This window comes from Vulpes lagopus, chromosome 24 (assembly GCF_018345385.1).
Source record: "Vulpes lagopus strain Blue_001 chromosome 24, ASM1834538v1, whole genome shotgun sequence".
Lineage (NCBI taxonomy): Eukaryota > Metazoa > Chordata > Mammalia > Carnivora > Canidae > Vulpes > Vulpes lagopus.
This window is the reverse complement of record NC_054847.1, coordinates 42,222,775-42,249,682: the sequence shown is the minus strand read 5'-3', so window position 1 is coordinate 42,249,682 and position 26,908 is coordinate 42,222,775. Positions and strand designations below refer to the sequence as shown.

General features: G+C 45.1%; 1 protein-coding gene across 3 annotated transcripts in view; it reads left to right on the top strand.

The window, feature by feature from the left end:
- CCBE1 (collagen and calcium binding EGF domains 1) overlaps positions 1-26,908 on the top strand; it is a 230,873-nt gene that overhangs the window by 155,320 nt on the left and 48,645 nt on the right. Inside the window, exon 1 of one of the 3 annotated variants that reach the window (XM_041739729.1) lies at positions 17,623-17,642. The exons of the other annotated variants lie outside the window; for them this stretch is intronic. Coding sequence (XP_041595663.1) covers positions 17,638-17,642 — 5 coding nt within the window. The 5' untranslated portion in view covers positions 17,623-17,637. Of the gene's footprint in view, positions 1-17,622; positions 17,643-26,908 lie in introns of those variants that run through there. 3 annotated transcript variants of the gene reach the window in all.

Sequence of the window (26,908 nt, the reverse complement as noted above, 5' to 3'; positions counted from 1 at the left end):
AAAGTAAGCCAATTTTCACCATTTCTAAGCAACAGGTCTTCTGCATTCTTGCTCCTGTCAGATCAGCTAGCATGAGCAATCTCACCTGACCTCCTACTTGTCAGGGCTGATTTGTATTTGAAGTGTGGGAATCCGTGCATGGGTAGAAATTTCCTCTTCTCTCCCTGCCACACACCATGCTAACAATCCTACAACTGAAAGAGTGCTTTTTTTTCTCAAAAATTTAAAGTATTGAAAATGAATTTTAATTTTGAAACAAAGACTCTGGGAAGCCATACGTTTTCTAGCTTATCCAGAGTTGTTCACGGAGACAGCCATGCATCCAGGGGACTCCGTCGTTCTCATATTTCGTAGTCTGCATTGCCATGCTATCTATTTTACTCCATTCCTCCTAGTATGCTCCTTTTCAAGGATGTCTGATGACCTCAGAGCGGGTGTTGATCTGTGGTGAGGCCCTTGATGGAGGAACAAAGAAAGGGCCGCATGGAGACAGAGACCCCGGGAGGGGCCGCTTTCAAAGCAGCCTGCCTGATCTGACTTACTTTGCCCTTCACTGGCCTGCTCAGAAAACTGTTTTATAACAACGCAGCAGGTGGACATGGTATTGGGTTCCCCTAAAAGCCATCCCTGAGACCAGAATTGATCTATCTGTGGTATAATTGGGAGCCGATCCCAGGGGACACTTGTGGGCCATCCCAATTGAGGGTATCCTGAAAGTCAATTACTGCTCTGGGGCCTTGGGGCTTAATCCTGCCAGGAACTGTGGGAATAGTACAAAGCTAGAGACACATCTGGGAGCTACCAGCTACTTGGTTGAGAGCTGCTCCCAGGGAGCAGTTAATTCCCCAGCACCACCTCTTCCTCCCTTTGGGTGGTCCTGCCAGCAGGCATGTGGGCTCTGGGAGCCAGAGAGGGCGTCCGGGTAAAGTGGCACACATGCTGCCTATTGCAGGTCGGGTGGGGCCCCCGTGCTGTCCATTCAGGCGTCTCCCTGTAACTCTGTGGCCACGCCACGTATGCTGCCAGTACTACTTTCTATGCTGTTTGCGGGGGAGTCCGGACCTCCTCATCCTGGTTGACCCACTGGCAAATAGGCAAGTTTCACCCGTGGGCCTTAAATTACGGGAAGGATAAAGACGGCAGTGAATATAATGGCCAAACAGGGAAGCCCCACTAGCAAATGAGTGAGTCGGAGTTCTGTTTATAGTTGTGTTATGAATGGTTTGTTTTCTTAAAGATGACCCTATAACCAAATGTGCGTAAGCACGAACTGAATAATGTGCCTGCTACTGGTTGAGAATGGAGTGATGATAAATACACAGAGGAGGACTCTCAGACAGGGATCTGGTCAGCTGCTGGAGTCCCAGCCTAGCAGGAACTCATCAGAGTTGAGCTTTTTTCCCACCCCACTAATCAGTAGGTTTGCAGGGATAGGGCTAGCTGGCAGCTAAGGTATTATTAGTATCCCCCTCCCTCACCCCAAAAGATCTCTCTGTACTAATAATTAATGGATTCCTTCTCTTTCTCTCCAACCACGTGACACATTTTTTTTTAGTATAGCCAACACAATATCACATTAATCTTAGGTGTACAGCACAATGATTCCAGGACTGTACTCATGCTGTGCTCACGACAAGTGTAACTTCTGTCACCAGGCAATACTATTACAACACTGACTATGCTCCCTATGTAGTATGTCCTTATGTATTTTTGCCTTGGTTTCCCTTGCCTTAGGAGACACATCTAGAAAAATGATGCCACAGCCAGCTTCAAAGAGATTACTGCCTGTGTTCTATTCTAGGAGTTTTGTGGTTTCAGGTCTCATGACATACAAACACATTCAAACATACTCATTTTATTTCTATGACTTTTTTTTTTGGCTGGGTACAGTTATGCTTTATTGATGGTATGTGACAAGATTGGGCTTCCCGAGCCCCTCCCCTTCTTCAGGAGGTCTGAGATAGAAACTGTGGAGGCCAAGAGATTCTCAGTGTTTTGTGGGATGAGTTGGGGTGAGGACTTCCCAGCAGCTGAGGGCTTCTCTCTTCCTCTTGCTGGGGGTGGTGGTCCAGGGGCTCTTACTCCTTGGAAACCATATGGACCATAAGGTCCACCACTCAATCGTGATAGCCAAATTCATTGTCATACTAGGAAATGAGCCTTGACACAGTGGTCGTTGATGGCAATGCCAGCCCTGGCATTGAAGGTGGAAGAGTGGGTGTCTCTGTTAAAGTTGCAGGAGACAACCTGGTCCTCAGTGGAGCCCAGCATGCCCTGAGGGGTCCTCTAATGCCTGCTTCACCATCTTCTTGATGTTGTATTTAGCAGCTTTCTCCAAGTGGCAGGTCAGATCCACAACTGACACACTGGGGATGGGAACATGGAAGGCCATGCCAGTGAGCTTCCCATTCAGCTCGGAGATGACCTTGCCTATAGCCTTGGCAGTACCAGTAGAAGGAGGGATAATGTTCTGGGCAGCCCCTCAGCTACCATACCATAGCTTCCGGTGGGGAGGGGGAGGGTGGCAGTAAGATTTGGAATATGGTCCTCAGTCCCTCCACCATGCCATAGTTGTCACAGATGACCTTGGCCAGAGGAACTAAGCAGCTGGTGGTGCAGGAGGCATTACTGATAATCTTGAGGGAGTTGTCATACTTCTGGTAGTCCATGCTCATCACAAACATGGAAGTATTAGCAGAAGGGCCAGACATGATGACCCTCTTGGCCCTACCCCTTCAAGTGAGCCCCAGCCTTCTCCATAGTGGTGAAGACTCCAGTGGACTCCACAAGGCACCCAGGACCAGCATCACCCCATTTGATGTTGGTGGGATCTTGCTCCTGAAAGATGGAGGTGGACTTTCCACTGATGCCAGGTTTCTCATTCTTAGCCTTGACTGTGCCATTGAATTTTCTGTGGGTGGAATTTTAACTGGAAAAAATGCAGACCATGTAGTTGAGGTCAACGAAGGGGTCATTGATGAGGACAATATCCACTTTGCTAGAATTAAAATCAGCCTAGGTGATCAGGACCCCATTATGGCCAAATCTGTTTACTTCAACCTTTACCTTAGTGTCTCAGGGACTCAGCTGGCACTGCACTAGAAGATTCACCTCTCTGTCAAACCAGGAGAAGCAGAGAGCCTCCTGTGACTTACTCATTCCATAACTGTAAGTCTGTATCTCCCATTCCTCTTCACCCATCTTGCCCATCCCCTAACCCCTCCCCCGTCTCCCATCTGGCAATTATCAGTTTGTTCTCTGTATTTATAGATCTGACTCTGCTTTTTGTCTATTCATTTGTATTTTAGCTTCCACATATAAGCAAAATCGTATGGCTTTTAGTCTGACTCCTTTCACTTAGCATAATATCCTCTAAGTTTATTCATGTTACTGCAAATGGCAAAAGCTCATGCCTTTTATGGCTGCATAATATTGCAGTGTGTGTAGGTGTGTGTACCACATCTTCTTCATTCATCTATCAGTGGACACTTGCTTCCGCATCTTAGCTATTGTAAATAATGTTGTAATGAACATAAGGGTGCATGCATCTTTTTCCACTAGTGTGTTTATTTTCTTTGGGTAAATGCTCAGCATTGAAATTACTGGATTGTATGGTATTTCTATTTTTAGTTTTTTTGAGGAATCTCCATACCATTTTCTACTGTGCCTATACCAATTTACATTCTCACCAAGAGTCTGTGAGGGTTCCTTTTTCTCCACATCCTCAGCAATACCTGTTCTTATCTTTTTTATTCTAGCCATCTTGACAGGTATAAGGTCAATATCTCATTGTGGTTTTGATCTGCATTTCCCTGAAAATAGTGATGTTAAGCAACTTTCCATGTGTCTGTATGTCTTTGGAAAAATGTCTAGCCTTTGCCCATTTTAATCAGATTATTAATACTTTAGGTGTTGAGTTGTGTAAGTTCTCTATGTATTTTGGATATTAACCCCTTATTGGATATATCATTTGCAAATATCTTCTCCCACTCGGTAGGCTGTCCTTTTGTTTTATTGATAGTTTCCTTCACTGTGCAGATATGTTTTATTTTTATATAGTCCCAATAGTGTATTTTTGCTTTGGTTTCCCTTGCCTTAGAAAACCTATCTAAACAAGTATTGCTACAGCTGATGTTAAAGAAATTACTGCCTGTGTTCTCTTCTAGGAGTTTTATGATTTCATGCTTCGTGATATGTAAACATATTCAAATTAAACACTTAAGTCATGCAAATAAACTTGGGAAGATTATTTGGAAGATTATAAAGAGGTGGTAATGATTCTGATGAAAGAACCATTTTAAAGATATCCAGGAAGCAATAGAGGTTGAAAACCCTAAGTTCTTAATGGAAACATGTATGTATATGCACATGTGTGTGTGTGAGAGAGATTGATTAGAACAGTGACTGGAACGTGTCTGATATTATTGTTGTGTTATTGCGTACTGACTCCCATCCAAGATCCTGAGAAGCCCCCTAAAGGGGAAGCTTATCATTACCATTGAGGAATTTGTGTTTTTTAGAGCTATCTTGAGTTGTATCCTCAGAAAAATGTTGGGAACCACCAGGAGGTCCCAGGGCTTTTTTATGTTCAGACCAACAGGACAGGGGCACCAGGGTGGTTCAGTGGTTGAACATCTGCCTTTGACTCAGGTTGTGATCCTGAGGTTCTGGGATCGAGTGCTGCATCAGGCTCCCCACAGGGAGTCTGCTTCTCCCTCTGCCTATGTCTCTGCCTCTCTCTGTGTGTCTCTCATGAATAAATAAATAAAATAAAAACAAAACAAAACAGGACATCTCCTTTCTCATGATGCTGATCATAGACCTAGCAACAGGGGAGCAAGTACACTTTACCCCACCTTCCCCAGAGAACTGCCCTGCCTGGTTCAGAACCATGGACAGTGTCGTGGGAGGGAGCATTCCCCTGCCAACCCAACAATCTTGGACATGCTGATCCTTTGACACATTATTTTTAATCTTTGAAACTCCCGCATCTACTTGACCATGTATGTTGTGTGGTCAAGAAAATGTTGATCTCTTCCAAAGTCAAGACAGGCTTTTCAGTGATTGTGGCTCTAACCCCCTGCCAACCTAACTGCTAGTGGCTCAGTAGAAAACTGAATTCTCTGAAAGCCTACTTCTTTGCATCCCTGCTGTTAGGAGCATCTGGTTTTAAGTGCAGTGTATAAATGACTTTAGGAAGAAAGGACCAAAAATTATCAGATGCTTTCACCTAATCAGTGTGCACACACTCAGTCTTAAAGTTGAGGTTTCCATATGATCAAGAGCTCTGGGGTCCAATGATACCTGACAGGACAAGAATAAGACAATGCTGTGCATTTTAGGGGAGCCAGTGGGCTTTGGCTTACTCTGTATATAGATTATACATAATGCCTCTATGGCACTATAATCTTTATATGTGAGTAAATGACTTTTTAGCTGAAACAAAGCCCAAATAGTTATCACAAATGCTTACCCTTTGGAACACAAACAGGTGAAAATCCTTCCTAGCCCAACAGAAGGAAACCCTGCCCCTAATTAAGCCAAATTGAATGATCCAAGAATGCCAAATGCCTCATATTCCTTAAAATTAGCAACACTATAAAAGAACAACTTTATAGTTTTTTAGTGAATCTAGGTGGATGCCCTGTTCTCCACATCCTCTGCTCAAAAGAGACCTAGCAATCTCATCTACTCTCATTTTTGTAAAAATGAGGATACAAGCATAGATGTTCAAGGACTTGTGTAGTACCAGAAGCTCCTCTCCAGTGTCCCAACTGCCATGAGAAAAGTGTGCATTCTTGGTTTAGACACTTCTGTCTTACATAGTTGAAATTTTTGTTGTGGGCAGAAGTTCCAGGGAAACTGGTGGTCAAGATGAGCTGGCTGGCACTAAAAAAGCAGTGTAATTGATATTTGGGTTATTTCAAGATGACCTGAATGTGAGGTGTTGGTAGGAAAAAAGGTCACACAGTGCTTTCTAGGGAAGACCTGAGTGAAAAAGTTGAGTTTGGACCAAGTCCAAACTTTGGACTCTCTTGGCATCATACCGTGGACAGCCATTGCAAACACTTACCAGTACATTCTCCATGTTTGCCGTGATAATTCTGGCAACCACCTCGTGGGTTGCCGTACACCCCCACTACATTTCACTGTAACCTTGCCCAAGAAGACTAGGGACTGAGGACTGGCCTCCAAAGCAGCTGGAGTCTCAAGAGCCAGATCATAACATGGAAACCAATTAAGTAGAAATTTGGTTAGCAAGCCAGGAAGGTATGTGGTAATGAGCCAAATCATCTTCTACAAAGAGAAACAGACCCTGAAGATGAGTCATAACAGGAGAGTAAACAAAGATAAACCTTGGCGACCCCCCCCCCCACAAACTTTCCTTTTCAGTACAGATCGTTTTTTTACCCCCTATCAGTGGAATGTTAATGACTCACATCCATCCACACGGTACTGTTGCAACAACAAACACTGGCAGCTACTATCAGCCACTTGACATGTTTGCTGGCCCTTCTCATTTTCATTGGCTCACTCTTATCCCTCAGCCTTAATGAAGAGTTGTAGATATTTGCATTCCTAACCAAAGAGAGAGAGAGTAGAGGTCTTTCTGAAGAAGAAAATGTTTGTCCTTGTTCCCTTTCCTTAGCAACATGGCTTCTATGAATAAGGGAAATTGTACTCTGCAAAGTGAATTAGAAGAAAAAATACAAATATTTCTTGAGCACCAAGATAAGGCAAGCACCATGCTTGAGGATGACTTGCACAGTCTCCTGAGGTTCCCTTCAAACCTATAAAGTAGATCTTCCTATCATGATCATTTTGCGGATGAAGAAACTGAGAGGCTCGGGGATATTAGCTTGTCCAAGACACCTGGAAAGTGGTGAGGTAGGATTTGAACTCAGGCTGCCTGACACACCAGCCTTTTTATTACCACCTCCCTCCAGAGAGGATTTTTCAAGGCCTTAGAGAGGAACAACATACAGAGACCACAATTGTTAAGGTAATATTTTCCCAAAGGATCATTTTTCCTACTATTTAATTAATTTTCATCAAACTCAAAGATTACCTTGGCCTTCGAACCTGAAATTGTGTCCAAGATAGGCTTTCCGGAGGGTCTGTGTTGACAGTCCAAATGAACTACTGCTCAGAGAGAGAATTGGACACCATGAGTTTCTGGGCTCAGAAACTCGGAACACAGTAGCTCTGAGAAGATCTCAAAAGACATGGGCGGAGGAGAATCTTAACCCAGTTTTGGAAATGATACCATTTATGGGCAAATTGCAGCTCAGGGCCCTTTTTAGGAAGATCTACTCTGGATCTATTAGTAAGATCTATTATATGGATTCCTAAGTAATTGGTTTTTAAATAAAATGTGTTATTTGGATAACTGTAATACCAACTTTAAAACTTCAGAAACAAACGTGTGGCTGATGGTGGCCAGTAAGAAGTTTGCAATGCTTGCACATCTTTTCCTTCAGGCCCCATGGTGATTCTGCATCATCTCCCTGCCCCTCTCTTTCTTAACCCCCCTCCCATTTTGCCCTTGTTCATGTATCGCTTTACGCGACTTTATATCCTCTTTGGAGAAAACTATGATATGCATAAATTTTAAAAGTAAAATAAATATCAGAACTTCCTGCTTCTCAGCTTTGCAAATGTTAAAATAAAACCATGTGTATCTGAACCTGCCCCCCCCCCCGGTTATTGTAATTCCAGGTGTTGTCCAGAAGTACTGTTGAGCTAGGATCAGGAGAGTCAGAAATTGGAATTTTAGAGATTTATCGACAACCACTGAAAAACCTAGGGAATGGTGGCCAAAACAACTTAAAATGTATCTGCTAAAATAGATGACTTTTCCCTTGTGTTTTAGTGATTGAAAACCAAAAGGCATTTTGTGTCGTGGCAAGGGTGCTCCAGTGTAAGGATTAAGTGTGTGTTCTTCAAAGTCAACAGATGCCACTTAGATTAAGGTTGCAGCTTTTTTTTTTTTTTTTTTTTTTTTTTTAAGAAAACATGCCTGAATTCCCCAAGGGAAGTCTGTATTCCATAGCAAACAAAGCCCCAGCCAGAAGCTACCCTTACACGCACAGGGCTTCAACCTCAGGATCTGCGCCAGCTGAAAATGTCACCCGTAGCTTTCCAACTTACACTAGCCCATTAGGTTGCTGGTCTTGGCTGCACTGAAGCCTGAGCTTCAGGAAAACAAAGTACCAGATCAAAGCCATGAGACTGCTACTCTCAAGTCAATTCAGTGGGAGGGCTATGTGTCCCTGGAGGAGCCAAGCAAGAGGAGCTCCCCAAAGTCCAGACATGGTAATCAGCACTTATTAAGTGCCACCATATACTATACTACCCGGCAGCAGTCTGCTAGATGCTGTGAAAGGTGAAGTGCCCCCTTATTGATCTTACAAAGCTGGGATAAGCAAGTGGTGTAGCATGGGTGTGAAAGTTCTTTGAAAGGATAATAAAGCGATGGCCCCATGCCAGGCAGTGGTCGTACTGCTAGTCTAATGATGGTTTCTAATGTCCCAGAACTCCAAGCTGTAGCCAGGCCACAGAGGTCGACAGGGCCATTCCGGTCCCTCATGCCCTCCTCGGTAGCCAGCCCATGGGTGCACAGGCTACCCCCACAACAGGAGCAGTGCACCCCCTCCTTGCTTCCTAAGGGGTGTGGTTGGAGGAACCGCGGTTGGGGCCAGTCAGACCTGGGGCTGGGTTTCAGCTCTGAGCCTGTTTCCTTACCTCTAGCTCCGGCCCCATAAGTCCTTCTGAGATAAGGCTCCTTCACCTACGCATCACCTGGTCTCCTCCCTTTTTTTCTCTCAAATCATAACCTTAGCCAACGTGCAGGGTAGCCAGGGCCATCTCATCTGCCACCTCCAGACTCCCAGGCTTTCTTCTGCCACCAGAAGCTCGCCCTGGCTCAGTGCTCAGCCCACCCGGGAAACCCACCCTCCATGTCCCTAATGGAACGGGGCGCTGGCCACCTCTCCCAGCACCTGCCATGAGACTCGATGTACCTGACTGAGGTGTCAGGCAGTGTCGACTGATGCCAGGATGGCTAAACGGTCCTAGAAAGAAATCCTAAGAAGGAAGGATACAGCTAAACTTTGAACAAGAGCCAGGCAGGAAAGGTGCTTCGCCACCTGCGTTTTTCTTGTCCCTCCTGACTGAACTGTGTTCCTTCAAATCCTTCCTGGTACCTCTACCCATGTCACTTCTCAGTTCCCTTCAACTGAAAAACCTCACTCTCTGCTTCAAGAAAATGACACTCTCAAAAGAAGTCTCATCCCCCTTCCCCCCGAGTCTTCTGTCATCATAGGGTGCCCCGGCTTCAGCTTGGAGGAGTCTGCCCTGCCTGGGCTGGGAGGAGGATAGGACCCGGGGTGGGTGAGGAGAGGAGAGAAGTGCATGTGTTCTCTCTTCTTCACCCCTCCGGTGAGGGCTGTGGACCTCTGCTTCTCACCAAAGAGCCTATTCTTCAAGCATCTCTCTTAATACTGATTTTTCCCCCTCATCCACAGCCTGTCCATATCTCATCCAGCAAAAAGAATGCTGGTCCTAGGAGGACTCTGGGAAAAGAGACCCCCATATGGGCTGAGGAGCTGTGGGCTTCTTCCTGCCCTGGGCCTTCCAGAATCAGATAAGGACACCCACTCTCTGCCTGTCTCACAGGGAACATCACCATGCCTACCCTTTCTTTAGCCTCATCTCTGTGATGGATGATGTCAGGGCAGGGGAGTTTCCAGCTCTTACAGCCACAGCTCCTCTGGCTGCCAGAAGCAGAAATCTACCTCAGGGGAAAATGGGAATTAATTTTACGGCTACAGAAGAACCACCAAACCCAAGGACAGAATGAAGTATGCGTGAGCCCTGTGTGATCAAGAATTGGAAAGTCAAAGCTAACATAGCTTTCTCTGTCTCATTTAATGTCCGTTCACTCTCATAATGGTTTGAATCCACTCATTTTGTCTCTTCCATTTGACTATTCCTCATGTGCTTATTCAGGCCCTCCCTCCCTACCTTAGAGTCCATGGATGCTCTGCTCCCCACAGAAAACTGCTAACATGGATTTCTTGTCTCTGTGTTAAAACCCTTCCCCAAATCTCATGGGCCTAATCCAGTTTATGGCCACTGATGCAGGCAGTGAGGCCTGCAAAGTTGGCCGATTCAGTTATAGCCAGCAAAGCTGGTATCCACTGATGCAGGCAGAGAGGGGTTCTGAACTGTGATGCACTGGGGGCCCTTTTTAGGAGCTATGAGAAGATCAAGTTCCCAGAGCTAGAATGTAATAATGTTTATCATGATGACAACGATGATGACTAGATGTCATAAATTTTAAGATGAGGGGTATCTTTTGCTCACTGTACCCAGGCAGCAGTGGGGATATTTTTGTAATGCCTTAGAGCACTCTACCTGCAAATGTGCCAGCATCACAATGTCCATCACAGGTTTTAGCTGCTTGGGAAAAAGTCCTAGAGACACAGTATAAAGCATTTATTCAATGTACACAGTTGACTTTTAACTCTTTAGAACCAGAAGGTGACCGGGTGCTGGTAAGTCTGATATCTTTAGCTTTCCTGGAGCAGGAATCAAAAGTAAGCTCTTGGTACTCAGAGTACCAGTTTATTTTTTTTTAAAGATTTTATTTATTTATTCAGGAGAGACACACAGAGAGAGAGAGAGGCAGAGACACAGACAGAGGGAGAAATAGGCTCCATGCAGGGAGCCTGACGTGGGACTCGATCCCAGGTCTCCAAGATCATGCCCTGGGCTGAAGGCAGGCGCTAAACCGCTGAGCCACCTGCGCTGCCCCAGAGTACCAGTTTAAAAATGCTGCATCAAAAAAAATAATAAAAAAATAAATAAAAATGCTGCATCACCAGGGCACCTGGGTGGCTCAGTCGGCTGGGCATCCAACTCTTGATTTGGGCCCAGGTAATGATCCCGTGGTCATGAGGTAGAGCCCCAAGTTGGGCTCCTCATTCAGTGGGAAGTCTGTTTGAGATCCTCTCCCTCTTCCTTTGCCCTTCCCCCACTAAAATAAGTCTTTTTTTTTTTAATTTTTTATTTATTTATTTATGATACAGAGGGGGGGGCAGAGACACAGGCAGAGGGAGAAGCAGGCTCCATGCACCGGGAGCCCGATGTGGGATTCGATCCCGGGTCTCCAAGATCGCGCCCTGGGCCAAAGGCAGGCGCCAAACCGCTGCGCCACCCAGGGATCCCCTAAAATAAGTCTTAAAAAAAAAAAAGCCTACATCATCAGTGCTCCCATGGCACAAAGGATGTTTTGTGATTGGTGAATTGGTGACTCTCAGCTAATAGACTGATTCTGAAAAGTCAGACTTCAAATGTGAGGATGTTCTAAGACCATCTTAACCAATCTCTTGTCATTCTCTCTATATATCCACACATGTGACATGTAACCATCCTGTGTCTAATTAGAATTAAAAGAACTATTTTAGTAAGCATAGAAGAATTTCCATGATGAAGCATTGTGTCAGAGTTTAATTGGCAACTTAGAAAACTGTTATGTGAAATAATGGGGCATCTTACGATTGATAGTGTCTTGCATTCCGTGAAATACAGTATCATCAACAGTAGTGGGTTCAGAACTCTGACCAGCAGAAGCTTAGAGGAGATAGGGATCTGATTTGGGGGGAAGAAATCTTGGGGACTTGTCTTGTGGCAGGGTTTTCACAGCAACCATATCTTCACATAAATTACATGTGACCAGTCCACAAATACAGCAGTGTTCTTGAGGACTCCCTGTATTCATCCTTCATGTAAGCATGGCAGATGTCAGCCACCAAGGCCTGAGAAGAACACCAAGAGTAATGGGGTGTGCTGTGACATGAAGGGGGGCAGAAGCAGGTCCGTGTAGCCCCAGCCCAAGGAGGACCTTCATCTGGGGAGGAAGCTGAGGATTTGATCACATAGGACTCAACGGACCAGAGCAGGGAGCTTGAATTTTTATTTGTGTACAGTGAGATGCCATTGGCAGAGTTTGAGCAGAGGGGCTGTTGACATTTTTTAAATGTCACCCTGTTTACTAGGAAAACAGTGTCGTATAGGTAGTAAGGAAAGAAAGCAGAGATCAGAGGTTGATGACGGTTTGAGATTAAAGACAGGGGCAGGGTTTGGAGCGAAGATGGAGAAAATATAATTAAATCCTAATAAGTCTATCACCCTTATGACACATAGTGTGGCAAACGGTTCCAGCATTCCCTACCATTCATCCAGCAGTGAGAACCAATGTTGACTCAGCATACGTGGTTGTCACTCTGCAACACAAGTGGCATTGTTCCCCAGGTGTGTCTTTCATAATCCAAGAAGTCTGTGGTATTGGAGGCTCACGTTTCATAGCATGAACTGCAGCACTGTGGCCTGGTGTTTGGGTTCATAGCTTTTTCTGCTTGGCTCCCGCCTCTGGCAATCCAGCAGCCTTATATGACACATTACTCCCTTCCCCAACCTGCCCCCCTTAGAAAATCGCCATTCCACCACTTGGAAAACAAGTTGGGTCACTTAAACAATTATTTCTTTTCTCACCCAGCTCATTAACAAAGACATCCAATAAATCAGCCCTATCTAAGAATACTTTCAGAGCAAAGGAACCATCTGGATTTCAGAAAGGCCATTATAAAGTATACATGAAATAATTTTTCCTAATCCCCTCCTGTATGAATCTGGCTTGTTTCCACTAGGCACTGAAGTTCCTCTTTTGTGTGGTGTGCTTCTGCAAACTTAAGAAATGTGCGAGATTCCAAATGTGTCCAAAATCTCATGGTCAAAATGTGTGCCCATGAGGGATTCTGGTTAAAGACCAAATTCTTTGTTTTTTCCTTTTTATCCCTTATGTCAGTTACATTCCAGATTAAAACGTTAGCATTTTCTTGGTATTTGCCATACATCTTTCAATGTACATCAATAAAAATAAAAATAGAATTACCAAATTTTTCTGTATGTGTTAAATGATAGCAAATAACTTATAGATCATATCATTAAAATTCTTGATCATACCAGATTACTATCCATCACAGCTCCTTCAATTTGTACATATAATTTTTCATTCATAACCTTTTGATTAGCTTTTGATTTTGACCTTAAGCAATTTGCCTAGTGTGGCCAGTTTCTCACAGAGTCTACTGAGGATACAAGTCTACTTGGGATCCGCAGAAGCACTGATTATAGCTTTGGTTGTTTGGAAAACCCATGGTCTGTAAGTTTATTTCTGACCTAGCATGGCTGAGCAAAATTGCTGGCTTTAAGAAAAAAGGATAATGAGAATGAGGACCATGTGATGTGATCCAGCAACCAACTGTCCACGTCTGTGCTGCAAAAATGACACTTTTTGGCCTTGAGTAGAAATTGCATGACTGTGCTATTCACTGTTTATATTGTTGAGTCTAATTTTATGCCTGTACTGTGCTAAGTGCTTCACATAAGCTAGCACCTCTTACCTTCACAGTGACTCTATGAGGCAAGTTCAAACTGCCATTTAACAGATAAGAAAACTGAGACGCAAAGAGGAGGTAAGCAACTTGTCCGAGGTCATACAAATAGTGATGGATGGACTTGAATTCTAACATCTGTCCGACGCCAAGGCTCAAGCTATTAATTACTGTAATATCTTCCTTGACCCAATGAAGCACAAACTGCCATCACACATGGCTTGTAGGTTAATCTGGGAAATATGGATATAGGGAAAGATAAAAAGGATTATGGCCAGGTATAAACTTACTCTTGATCACTAAGAAAATATTAACCCACATATAAGATTTGTAAGATTTTTGACAAATGCTTTCTGTTCAGTTGGATTCGTGGCAGACTCATATACAGAGCAAAAATGACTGTTCTCATAAGGTGATAAGATGAGGGTAGGACAGCAAATGAAGCAGCCTGGCCACAGCAAGGTTCTCCTTTAACAGATGGTGGGGAATAAGTTTGGAAAAGGAGAAGAGTTGGAACATGAAGATCCTTAGCAGCCAGTCAGGGGAGAAGTATCATGGCTCTGACAAGTGAGGGCCCACAGCAGAGAGGGCCATTGAGAATTTGAACATGGGCATAGCATAAGGAAGGCAGTATCGCTCTGGTCAATGGCAAAATCAAAAGACCTTTGCAACCTGGAGTTGTGGAAACCAGCTCAAAGCTTATTGGCCATTATCCAGTGTAGACAGATGTGGCTTCAACGCAAGTGGTGGCAGTTGTAGAAATGGAGAGAAGGGACACGATGTCTTTATTAAAACCAACAGGCCTTGATGTTTAGATGAAGGGAATGAACTGGAGAGTTTAAACCTTAGATGGGTTAGAGAAATGAGAGGAGGAATTCCAAAAAAGGATGTTAGTTTTGGAAAGAAAGTGATATGGTTGATTTTCAAATGCTTAGACTCAGAACAGTTGATGAGCTAGCTGGGTGAAGATTTCCCAGGATCGCTGGAAAGTGGGACTGAAGCTGGAGTGAGAAGCTGGGCTAATTGTGCAGATGTGGGGATCCCTGTTGTGGTGAAAGCCACCATGAAGGCTGAGGGTGGAGACAGAAGAAAAGAATAAAGGGGCCAAAAAAAGAGCTTGAGTTAGAGAAACCTCAGCTAAAGAGGACCCAGTAGAGGAGAGAGACCAATATCTTTCCTTTCCAGGGGGAGTAATCGCCCCCTTACAAGAAGGGAAGACTTAGGTTGAGACTTTCCAGCTTTTTTATCCCAGAAGTGATCATTGGGAGGTTGCATCTCATGCCGCTGGCATTTGTCCACCCTTCCAGATACACTGTCCACCCTGTGACCTCCTGCTCAGGGCCAGGGGGCTGGCCCACGTGCCTCATGCCTGCGGGGTTCCCAACACCCTCTGGCTCCCTGTTGGGTACAACCAGTGGGAAACCCCAGATGGAGATGGGAGAGATGGAGGAAAGAGGTTTGAGGTTGGGACGTTTATTCCCCTGGCTCTCTTCTTGCAGGGCCACTTCATCCTGGTGCCCTCCTATCGCTGTTCCACCCAGGGGCCCACTTAGCACATACTCTTCTCCCCGCTTCCTCCCCCTGCTCAGTTCCTTGCCCTCTTTCCATCGCTTTGGGGAATGCAGTGCTGTATTTGTTTCCTGGGGCTGCCATGACAAATTACCACAACCTGGGTGGGTTAACACCATAGAAATGTATTCTCTTACAGTTCGGCTGGGGGAGGGGGGCAGAAGTCTGAAATTTAGGTGTCACCGGGATTGGTTCCTTCTTCAAGTTCTTAAGGAGAAACTAGCCTCTACTCTTGAAATAGCTTCTGTTGGTTGCCGGCAACCCCAGGTATTCCTTGGTTTGCAAACACATCACTCCAGTTTCTGCCTCCATCTTTAAATGATCACCTTCTCGGTCTCTGTGGATCCTTTTCTGCTTTTCTGTCTCTCACACTGGATTGAGGTCCCACCCCAACCCAGGATGATCTCTCCATCCTTATCTTACTTACCTCTGTAATAGACATTATTCCCAAATAAGATCACATTCAGAGGTTCCTGGGGAGGATGGTATTTGGTCCACTGCAGGTGGCAGCAGCTCCTATGCAGTCAGCCCTCAGTTCGTGCACCTGCCGTTGTGGTTTGCCTACACCCTGTCCACATATGCGTATCTTAGTCCCTTGGTAAACAACCCCTCCTTGAATTATCCTAATTTTAATGTACCTTCTGTTTCCACTTGAGACTCTTAGTGATAAACATCCCTTTGGTAAATTTCTTACCTTTTGTACAAACCTGTGCACATTACAACTAACTCATCATTGCTCACTTTTTGGGCTCAGCTGCCAGGAAAGTTAGCCCTAGACATAGTGTTCGAATGCAGTCTTCTTTTCCCTTGAATGACTATTATTCCATTCTCGTTTTAACCTGTCTTTATGAATTATTTTTAAAGATATGAAATTGTATAACTTAGTAAGAAAATGCTGGTTCTCCAAGTCTCCCTTTCTCTGGCCAAGTCCCTTACAACTTAAAGTTCATCCTTAGAGGAATCCATTTGCACATCAATTTCTCACACTTCAGCGGATGTACATTTGGCTCATCTAAAGCATTATCTTTGAATTCACCCTAGTTTATCCTGATTGAAAGGAAGGCTTAAGTCATTTTTCCCGTATATGTAATTCTGAGTTTGTGTATAATTGTGATCACCCATCTCTATCATGATGAACATGTCATAGTTAATACACCCTGCAGCAGCAGCCCCAGTGATGTGAATTCTTACCCTGGTAGGCCATTTCCTCATTGTTGTGTGTTGAGTTTGAGGATGTCATCGGGTGGCCCTTTGGAAAATGAAGAACATTACATCCAAATCATTGTTTTCAACTCTCAGTAGTTTGAGTGTGACCCAAAGTTCTGTGCTCTTGCACTTCACCTTCCACCCCACAAGGGAGCTTTCAAATAATATCAAGATATTTGGCATTTTTCATAGAGTTGTAGAGCTGGGAAGAAGTTAGAAAGAGGCCATGTAACCCAATTCATGTGACTTCCTCATTTTGCAATGAGTAAACAAAGGTCCAGAGAGGTGAATCCACCACCCAACACCCCATGATGCATTTGCATTTTAACAGGGATGGTGTTCCCAGCATAGCACCCTTTCCAGTGGGATTTGCTCCATGTGACCTCGACAGGGTTCAAGTGACACACAGAGCAAGTACTATGGAAGTTCAGGGAGAGAAGAAATCACTTCCTGCTTGGCTTAGAGAGCCAAAGATGGTGTCAAAGAAGAGGAGGAAATTGAGATAAAGCTCAAAGCTAACTTCCAGTTCTCATGGAAAGGGGAGGAAAACATCAAAGACTCAACTTAATATGCCCATCAATTTAGCCCAGGTGCTAGCTGTCTATCTAAACAAGTGAGAATAGTAGCGGTCAATCAATTTTTGATTAATCAAGAAAATTGCCCTTTGGCTAAGAAAGAAAAAGGTAGACGTTCTAGGTTCAGATACTACTACTAATAGCTGTTACTAAGAAAAATATTTTTAAACGATTTTATTTATTTATTTATTTATTCATTCATTCATTCATTCATGAGAGACACACAGAGGCAGAGACATAGGCAGAGGGAGAAGCAGGCTCCCTGCAGGGAGCCCAATGCGGGACTTGATCCCAGGACTCCAGGTTCACGCCCTGAGCCAATGTCAGGCACTAAACCACTGGGCCACCCAGGGATGCCCAAGGAAAATACTTTTGAGTCAAATAAGTCTAGACTAAAATGCCAAAGAAGCATATTTTTAGTTAGAATTTTTTAATGTCTTGTGGTTATTTCAGAAAAGAGTAAAATCTATAACACTATCACATAGGAATTGTTAAGACTGATTAACCGTCATGCATCTATGGTCAGTTGTCAAAAATTCAGCGATTTTTGCTTTCCTCCCCCCTTGAGGTAGGAGATTTGAGATTCTGTTCATTCAATCAGTGAGTCAGCTTTGTAATATTTATTGGCATTTCCTTTCTGCCAATTCTGGGGAAATTACAAAGATGAACAAAACAAGCCTCTTGCCTCCTAGGAGCTCACAATCTGGGTAGAAGGACAAACATGCAAACAAGTGAGAGCTGAAGGAGGCAGAGAATGTTTTGCAGAGGAATCTTCTGAGCTGGACATTTGATGTGGCTGGATCCTGGTGGGGAACGATAAAGACAAGATGAGGTGAGGCAAGGCCACTTGCACTTCACCAGGGATTGGACTAGAGTCCTAGGCTCTGGGAGCCAAGGAACGTTCTTACACAGGGATATAAAATAGATACGGTAGATAAAATATTTGTGCTCATTGGGATGTGGGAAGATTGGAGGCAGGAAGATGAATTAAGAGGCTATAAAAAAAGGTAGGATTGAGAGATTTTAGGTCTGAACTAAGGTGGTTGGCAGCAGGGATGAAGAGGAGAGGTGGATTCCAGAAACATTTTCGAGTGTCTATCCTGGGACTAGGGAGGGTTGTATAACAGCGTGATTAGGAGCCCAGCTTTCTGAATCTGGCAGATCTTTGTACGGATTCCAGCCCCCATCACTTGTGTGACCAGAGGAAGTTGCCTAACATCTCTGGACCTCTGTACGGCAGGACAATGCCTCCCTATGGTGCTGTAAGGTGCAGAGCCCTGGGGGGGTGGCCCTCAGTGGACATCAGCTCTTGGTACTACTGTTGCTACTCTGACACCGAGGAATCCTGACCTCCAGCTGGTTGGGTGCTCCCAAATTATTCTTTCACTGCAGTTGACATTTTATAGCACATGAATCGGTGCTTGATCTCCACAGGGGTCGTTCTCACCACTCACTCCATGGCCACCAGGGTACCCACAGCACCGCGGGCTGTGTCATGTGCATGCCACAGGCTGGTCCTCAGAGGGAATGGGCACAAACCCATCCCACAAAGAACAGTTCAGAACACTTGTCTTGCTGACAACGAGCCAGGAGCCTGTCTTCACAAGCAAGAGGAGGCTTTTCCTTCTGCTTGTATCTGCAGATCGCTGTTGGTTGGTCTCTCTGTTCCCTTGGAAGGGAGTTTATTATTCATTGGTGACATAGAATGCGATGCGTCCTCTGACAGGAGAGAGAGCGCAAACCTGGAAAGGGAGTCCGTGGTCCACCTCCTTGCCCGTGAGTTATGACTTGGATTTGAGCAACCTAGCAATGGAAGAGCCACCAGCCACAAAGCTCGGGTTCTTGCAGCCCCCCTCTGGCACGCCTCTCACTTCTGAAATGGAATTTATGGCCTTGTAGCTAATGTGACTTTTTTCCATTTTTTTTATCTTCCTTTTCTTTCTTTCTTTCTTTCTTTCTTTCTTTTTCTTTTTTTTTTTTTTTTTAAGGAAATCGGAGCTACAAAGCCAAGTCCTGTAAGCTTGAGAATTCCAAGGGCGCAGAGTTGGGCTCAAGTTCACCAGACGAGTGTTTAGCGCTGCCCTCTGGCTCACCTTTGTTTAGATAAATAATTGAAAGTGTGCCATTTACAAGGCTTGGGCCTCAGAGGCATACAAAGGAATCTGGCTGAAGGCTCCGTAATTGAAAGCAGGAGATAACTAACAACACAGCCTGTTCCTCCCTTAGGATGTTAATGGAGTTGAGGGGGTGGGGGGGGGGGAGATTTATTGTCTTTGGAATTCATGGTCTTAGGGTGCCCGTATCAGGATGAAAACATATGACTCTTAGCAAAAAAAAAAAAAGAGAGAGAGAGACACACACACACACACAAAACTTGCCCCATATCCCACCTGGGATTTGTTTCAATTTTCAGTCGAGGCTGCAATCACTCAGCCAACATTCGATGAGCACAGGCGACAGGCAAGCCCGAGCTTGGTGCTAAGGACAGCAGTACAGGAGGCTGGGGCCTTGCCCTGAAGAGCTCCCAGCTAGGTGGGGAAAGAGAGGACACCCTCAACTTTCAAGGCATTCTAGCCCTGGTTCTGAGTCCCAGCTGATTTTTTTAAATGCTCTGATTCCCTGGTGCCAACCCCAGAAGTTCTGATTCAGTTACACAGAGGTTAATCCTGGGCATAAGTATTTTCATCATTTAAAAAGAAAAAATCTCAGGGCACCTGAGTGGCTCAGTGGTTGAGCATCTGTCTGCCTTCAGCCCAGGGCGTGACCCTGGTGACCTGGGATTAAGTCCCACATCGGGCTTCCTGCACGGAGCCTGCTTCTCCTCCTGCCTGTGTCTCTGCCTCTCTGTGTGTCTCTCATGAATAAATAAAATATTTAAAAGAAAAGGAAGGAAGAAAGGAAAGAAAGAAAAAGAGGAAAGGAAAGGAGGAAGAAAAAGAAAAAAGAAAGAAAGAAAAAGAAGTCTCTAGTAGATTCTAATGTGCAGCCAGGATTGAGAATGACCATTGTTTTGGGGGTTTTTTCTAAATATCCTGAGATGAGCAGAGATAGAATGTGGATGTTCACAGGAGTTGGAAACCCGTCCAGGTGGGTAGGAAGTCTTCCAGAGCAGGAGGGAAGTCAAGCCGAACTTCAAAGATTTAGGTGTGTTTGGGGTCAGGCGCAGGGAGACGGTCACACTGCAAGCAGAGACTTCAGGAAGGGGTCACCGCCCAAACCTCAGCGGGCTTTCTAGGATTCAGCTCCCTCACTTTCAAACTGGCACTCACTGGGTTTTGCTAACAGGCCACATGCCTGGCTTAGTTCTCAGGAAGCCTAAATGGGCTTTACCCACCCTTCTGTCCTCACTTAGGAACCATGGGTCCAGAGCTACCCCCTAGATCCAGGAGGTGGAAGGAGAGGTGGTGTCCCCAGAGAGGGGATGGCAGCCTCAGCATGCAGTCTCCACGCCACCATCAGGCCGACGCTCCTGCCAAGCAGCCCTGGTCCCCCTGGGCTCAGAATGAGGCTCTGCTCATGATGATTGGGTGTATCTGCATCTGCATTGTTTTGTTTCCAGATCTTTTTCATGAGCAACTGTTCTGAGCCAGACACTGTGCTTTGTAGTCTGGGGACTGAAATCCTGGCTCTTGCCCTTCTTCACAGTATGACCTTGGCCAAGATTCTCATGCTGTCTGGCACTCAGTTTCTCCACCTGTGAGATGGGGGCAATCACAGACTGGCTTGTCCTTCCTTGGGAGGATTTGATGAGACTCCTCAGGAGGCGGTGGTTTCTTGCCTTGTGACTCACCTTGGCTACCCTTCACGGATCTCCACTGCCACAGGCAAGGAGCCCCTGACAGCAGTGAGAATACGGTCTGTGGAAGCGTGGGAGCAGGTCCTGTGTCTGTGACTTGCCCTTGGCTTGTGGGCTTCTGCTAGAGGGCATGGTGGCACAGGGCCGTGCACAGCTGTGCTGTTTTCACCACTGCTGTCCCTCCAAGGTAAGGCCCCCATGCCTGACTTCCAGGTGTCATGCGATGGCAGGGCCAAGCAGAGCAGCCTCCTTAGAAAGGGAGGGTGAGAAGGGTATGTTGGCGGTTTGCTGGATGAACCAGCTGTTACCTCTGGGCCTGCACTGTTGGGAGGCTCCTTGAAGGCCATCCAGGAGACCTCGGCAGAAAGAAGCCAACAATCCAAAGGTAAATCACATGCTTGGGACATGCCTGACCTCTGAAGGTCCCTGTTGCTGTCAGAGCTGCCATAGTGGGAATACAGAAAGGGTGGGGAGGAGCGGTTGCTGCGATTGTTTCCCGGAGTGAGCCACACAATGAGAAACTGGCACTTTGGGTGGGTCTCCTGGAATCTGTGGGATTCGGGTCTAGCTCCGGGTCCAGCCAGTCAGCACCATTGTGGGCGAGGGCTGCCCTCAGGCCTGTACCCACCAGGGCATCCTTGGGCGGAGGTGGTCTCAGTGGAACCCAGGAATGTTTTGCCCCACTTTCCTGGGAGCGCTCTCTTAACTCAGGGCAGCCCCTGCTGGAGATCTGAGTCCTGCCTTGTAGAACTGGGCTTTCTAGAAGTGGACCCTCATTCCATAATATGTACCCAAGATAGCCTTCTCCGCAGCCATCCACAGTGCCCAGAGCACTGGTCCCTGGAAGATACTGGCCCAAATGGGAAATGCCTAGGGCAGCTGTGGCTGTGTGGGAAGACCCCTCCCTTCGACACCTGCTCCCTGACCATTGCCCCATCTTGCAATCACATATAAACACACTTCAGTCCTTGCAGAGATCTGCAGATTTGTCTCAGTGGGCCACTGTTGAGCATGAAAAGACCGTAGCTTCCTTAGTGTCATTTATTAGAAAGCAGCCCCCCTTGCCCCAAGACATCACTGCCCTCACCCCATGGTACCTGGGATTCTTCACTCTGTCGTAGTGCCTGAAAGTCCATCAAAGACTCCTCTGAGTTGAACACCATTCTCTTTTTTTTTTTTTTAACAGTTGATGCAAAAAATAATAAAATAAAATAAAATAAAATAAAATAAAATAAAAAAAAATAAAATAAAAATAAACAGTTGATGGCCCAAGATAGTGGCATTTCATAGTGGCCATAGCAGTGCTTGCGATGTATGAGTAAATGACATTGAAGCCATTAGGGCAAGTTTTCAGTGTTATAGTATCATTTAATCACATGACACTATTTGCTCACTGTCCCAAATGCTATACTTGGGGGAGAGAAGAAGACTGCTCTCTCCAGCTCCTGAGAGCCACTTGGCCTGAGGTTCCATCAGGAGACCAGATTAGAAAGCATTTCATTTCAAAGATCTGGAGGGAGGGGTTCCAGTCAATAATATAACAACAAGGAGTGGTCACCTGCATGAAACAGCAATGTATGTTTGCCAGACTTATCACTTCTTTCTAACGGAACCCACAGAAGGGTGTCTTTGGGCCGGGAAGAAGGAACCAGACCCCAGGGAATGCCAAACAGAAGACAGAGAGTACTGAGGCACTGCCAGTGACTTATTATGCACTCACGTTGCCAGAGACACTAGAACTTTCCTTGTTTTTTAAAGCAAGCTCACGTTTAAGAAACATGTTTTCTCCTTGGCTTACTTTGCTCAGCCTGGTACTGGTTTCTTATTGTTTAAACTCAAGCTACAACTCTTTCTCAAGGTTCCCAGTAAATAATTTACTAACTGCCAAAAGCACCTGGGCATTCATCTGTTCTTGACGGAATCCAACGCTCAGTGCGATAAGGGCTGTGTCTACTGTTTAATAAAAGACATTTATATTTGAGCCATCCATGAGTGATTTCTGTACACGAAACAAATACTTGTGCTTTTGATAAAACACACAGCAAGGCACAGAAACCCTCCTTGCAATTAAACCCCCAAATCAAAGCGTTTTGTACTATTACTTCCCCAAACTGGGTCATCCATATATTACTAGGATAACTGGAAAAGAACAAGATTTTGGCTGCGAAGAACAGAAGTGCCACTTGAACCTCAGAATAAAGGGAGCTGTGGTTAGGATGGTGTTAAAACGGGGCAGTAGAGGCAGCAGTGTCAGAAAGTAGGGCAGCCCTGGCAGTGGCTCCTCCCTCATCTCCCTCATTAAGTCTCTGCTTCTCTCAGGAGTCTGACCAATGCCCAGTTACCTCCACCCACTCAGGGTTTCAGCCCATCTCCAGACCTTTCTCAGCTACAGGAGACTCAGTTGTACCACTATGGCTAGCTAGCCCCTCATGGGGTGCCTGTTAGTGTAGAGCCCTGGACAGGAGGGTGGGATTGATCTGGCTCACTGTTCTGTCCTGGAGGGATGGCTAGATTGGACAAGCCTTGATCCAGACACCCCTTCCCAGTCTTCTCAACTCAGAGAGGCAGGATTGTTGCCTTTTGGTACAAAGTAGGACCATCCAGGCTACCCAGCCAGAAGCAACAATGGGCTGGGCAGCTTTCCCTGGGAAGGGGCCATGGGCAGGCAGGCCCAGAGAAGGCCATCTCTGGGTAATTTGAGGTTTTAGTTAATAAGGCACTGTTATGGGGCACCTGAGTGGCTCAGTGGTTGAGCGTCTGCCTTCCCCTCAGCGTGATCCCGGGGTCCTAGGATCGAGTCCTGCATCAGGCCCCCTGTGGCGAGCCTGCTTCTCACTCTGCCTGTGTCTCTGCCTCTCTTTCTCTTTCTGTCTCTCATGAATAAATAAATCTTAAAAAATAATAAGGCACTGTTATCTCTTACCATGTAACAAAAATAAGACATGCTGTGTCCCTCAGGCCAGGATAAACAGCACCTCGTCATGCTCTTCTGAATGCCCTGTCTCTGCCCTGAGTGGTCTTCCATCCTCTTCGTTGTCTAGATAGATCTTATCCTTCCTGTAAAATCCAAATTTAATCAGAAAATTCCCAGACCACACCAGTCTGGGCCTGCCCTATCCTGTGGTCATTTTTGATGGACTGAGTGTCTTTTGATATCTTGAGTATTATATTCTTTTCAAAGGTCAAGTTGTAATCGAACTGTTCTTATGTTCTGAATCCTCAGTGATTTTTACCAGGTCTTTTTATCTCAGGATTCTTTCTGTTTCCCAAGGCATCAATCAGAGACTTGGTCAGAGTCAATGTTCAGTTATTATTCATTGATTCAGTGTAAGTTAACATGCTGTTTATCTTCATGCTTTCCAGTGTTTCATAGTGGCTGGTCATAATTGTCATGAGCATTTATTTAATATAATATATACACTGTAATCCCTGAGCTGAAGAAAGAGGACACAGTGACAGTAACCACGACTGTTCCTCCTGCTGTCATTATTATTATCCCTTATAGGATATATAACAGGAACTATACCACCTGCTTTATCCATCTCACGGAAACCCTAACAAAGTGTGTGTCTATACTGCATTTCTCAGAAGAAGAAACTGTGACCTAAGTTTATACGTAACTTACGTCAATTCATCAAACCAGTAAACGGTAGAACTGGGTTTCAAACTCAGGTCTGCCTAACTCTAAACAGCTGCCCGTTAAAGTGATACCATGCACGGTCTCCACACATTTGTGTTAAACTCTTATGATTCATTCAGGCCTCCTAATACAGAAGCTCATGTCACCACTCAGCAAAGGTCCAGACTTAGCATCCTGAGACACCCTCTTACCCTGGACAGGGTGGCTGGGTTGCCAAGAAGCCCCTGGATTGTGGTTCCAGCTGTACCACTCAATGGTCTTGGAACAGCTAGACTAGCTGGGCCTCCCAGTTCTTCATCTCAGACAGAGAGCACATTCTGTTTACTCCAGATAAAGCTGAATATTTTTAGTTCCAGGCGACAGAAGATGGTAAAGGCAATTGGTCATTATTCCATGCAGGAAACATTACTGGGGTTACATGCTCCTTAATCTCTCTCTATCCACCACTTGTGCTAGTCCCTAATTCCTTCTGTACGTTGTAATGCAGAAGAGGAGGAAGGAAGGTAGGAAGAGCCCACAGGAGGCCAGAAAAGATAAACTAAAAGGAAAAAAGAGAGATGATAAGGTTATTCCTCTTATCATGTAAATAGCGTCTGGGATACATTCTTCCTAAGAAAAGAGTGCTAGCCAAGTTCAGTTCAGCCAGGATGTGCCAAGCATCTGTGATGTCTCAGACACTAGGCTAGCTGCTCAACATAACTGAGACCTGATCCCTGTCCTGGAGGAGTTCATGGTCAGTTGGCAGAGCCTGGCTGCAGCATGTCCAATGGGAGAGCTTCGCATATCTTCCGGCAGTCCATAAGATTCTCTGTAGAGCTACCTTCACTATAGGGCCCCAAATTATACTTTGTGGTTGGGCATCAGACTTAATACTCTAAGAAACTCTCAAAATTAGCAAAAAGGAAAAAAATATCATGGTAAGTGGCAAACTGCATAGTAGACTCAACATAGAGATGTGGGCAGCCTCTCCCTTCTAATGGATACTTCAGATATCATGGAGCCCAAGTTGTTTTAAAAGTGGATATACCTTACATCAGGAACATCCGTTCTTGCACTTTAGAAACCCTGATTGTGTTTGTCTACCTTTTGACTGACATGGGATGAGCTCCTGAGAACCACTATTTAAGTTAATTTGTCTAGAGGTCGTGAGCACCTGTGAGCTACAAGTCCTGGGGAGCCAGAGCTGTCCTAAAGTACCTACTGCATATGCCATGTCTGAGAGTTGTCCAGTGGTTCTCATTACTTTCCCATGTGTTTGTAAAACATTTTATTTATTTATTTATTTTTTGTAAAACATTTTCAAGGCATCTGCTCACTCATACCAATGTCTCGAATGGTCAGAAACTAATTTTTTACAGCAGTTCCTTCTAATTCATGCCTGTCCCCACCCCACCTCCCCACCCCCGGAGACTGAGGGTGTATGTATTTTTAACGTGTATTTCTTTTTTCCTAATGGAATATTTCATACTATCATTAATAATTTCGCATGAAATGTTAATTACTTGGAGCCAGAAATTTTTTAATTTTTTTTTAGAAATTTTTAAAACCAACTTAAATGAATTATAATTTACATCCTTTTTTAAAAAAATTTGAGAGAGCGCGTGTATATGCATGAAAGGGGTGGAGGGGAGGGAGGGAGGGAGAGAGAGAGAATCTCCATCAGACTCCCCACTGAGCATGGAGCCTGATACAGAGCTTGATCCCATGACCTAAAATCATGACCTGAGCTAAAACCAAGAGTTGGATGCTTAATCAACCGAGCACCCCCTAGGCACCCTTGATTTCTAGCCAATAAAATGAGCCAATTTTAAATGTACAGTTCAGTGAGTTTTGACAAAGTTTACACCCACGTGACTACCACCACAATGAAGAGATCGAACATTTTCATCACCTCAGGAGCCAGGGAATTTGGAGGTTGGGAGAGATCTTAAAATATCACCATAATCTAAGGCCGTTTCTTTGCAGAATGGGAAGCAGAGACCCAGAGTAGCACAGTGATTTGTTCAAGTCCACATAGGCAGTTTGTTGGCTTCTTTAGTATCACTTCTCTGACTAGTTCTCTTTTTTTATCTCTGGCTTCCCTACTGGGCCCAGTTCTTGCAGGAGGACATCTGCCTAAATCATGTCCTTGGCCCACATCTCTCCTGGGTGTTTTTATCCTATGCTCAGCTTCACCTGTTCCTCTGAAGACCCTGCCTCGCCCTTGAGTTGCCTGAGGCCTCGAACATCCTAAACGCTGTGTCCAAACTGAGGGTAATACCTTCTGTTATCCCAAAATTTGTGCTATAACAGTCTTTTATATTTAGCTCTTTTGTCAAGTAACCTGCTCTAGTTAATGGTGATCTCATCCTCCCAACATGTCCACTAAGATAATTCTCTAGTCTTGGACTGCTCTGTTTTTCTTACTCTCTACATCCAGTGTGTTAGGAAAGCTTATAGATTATGCCTTCAAAATTTCTTTAAGGTCTGTCCTTATTTTTCAGTTCCCATTACCCTATTTACACCATCTTAATCTCTTGCCTGAAAACTTTTGGTGGCCCTTTTTAACTGCCCTCTGTCTGCAGTCTCTTCTACCTCTCCTCTGGGCCCACTCTGTGACTCTGATTTACGGATTCCATGAGTATGAGGCTTGGGAGGCACACCCAGAATGTGGTGTCAGTCC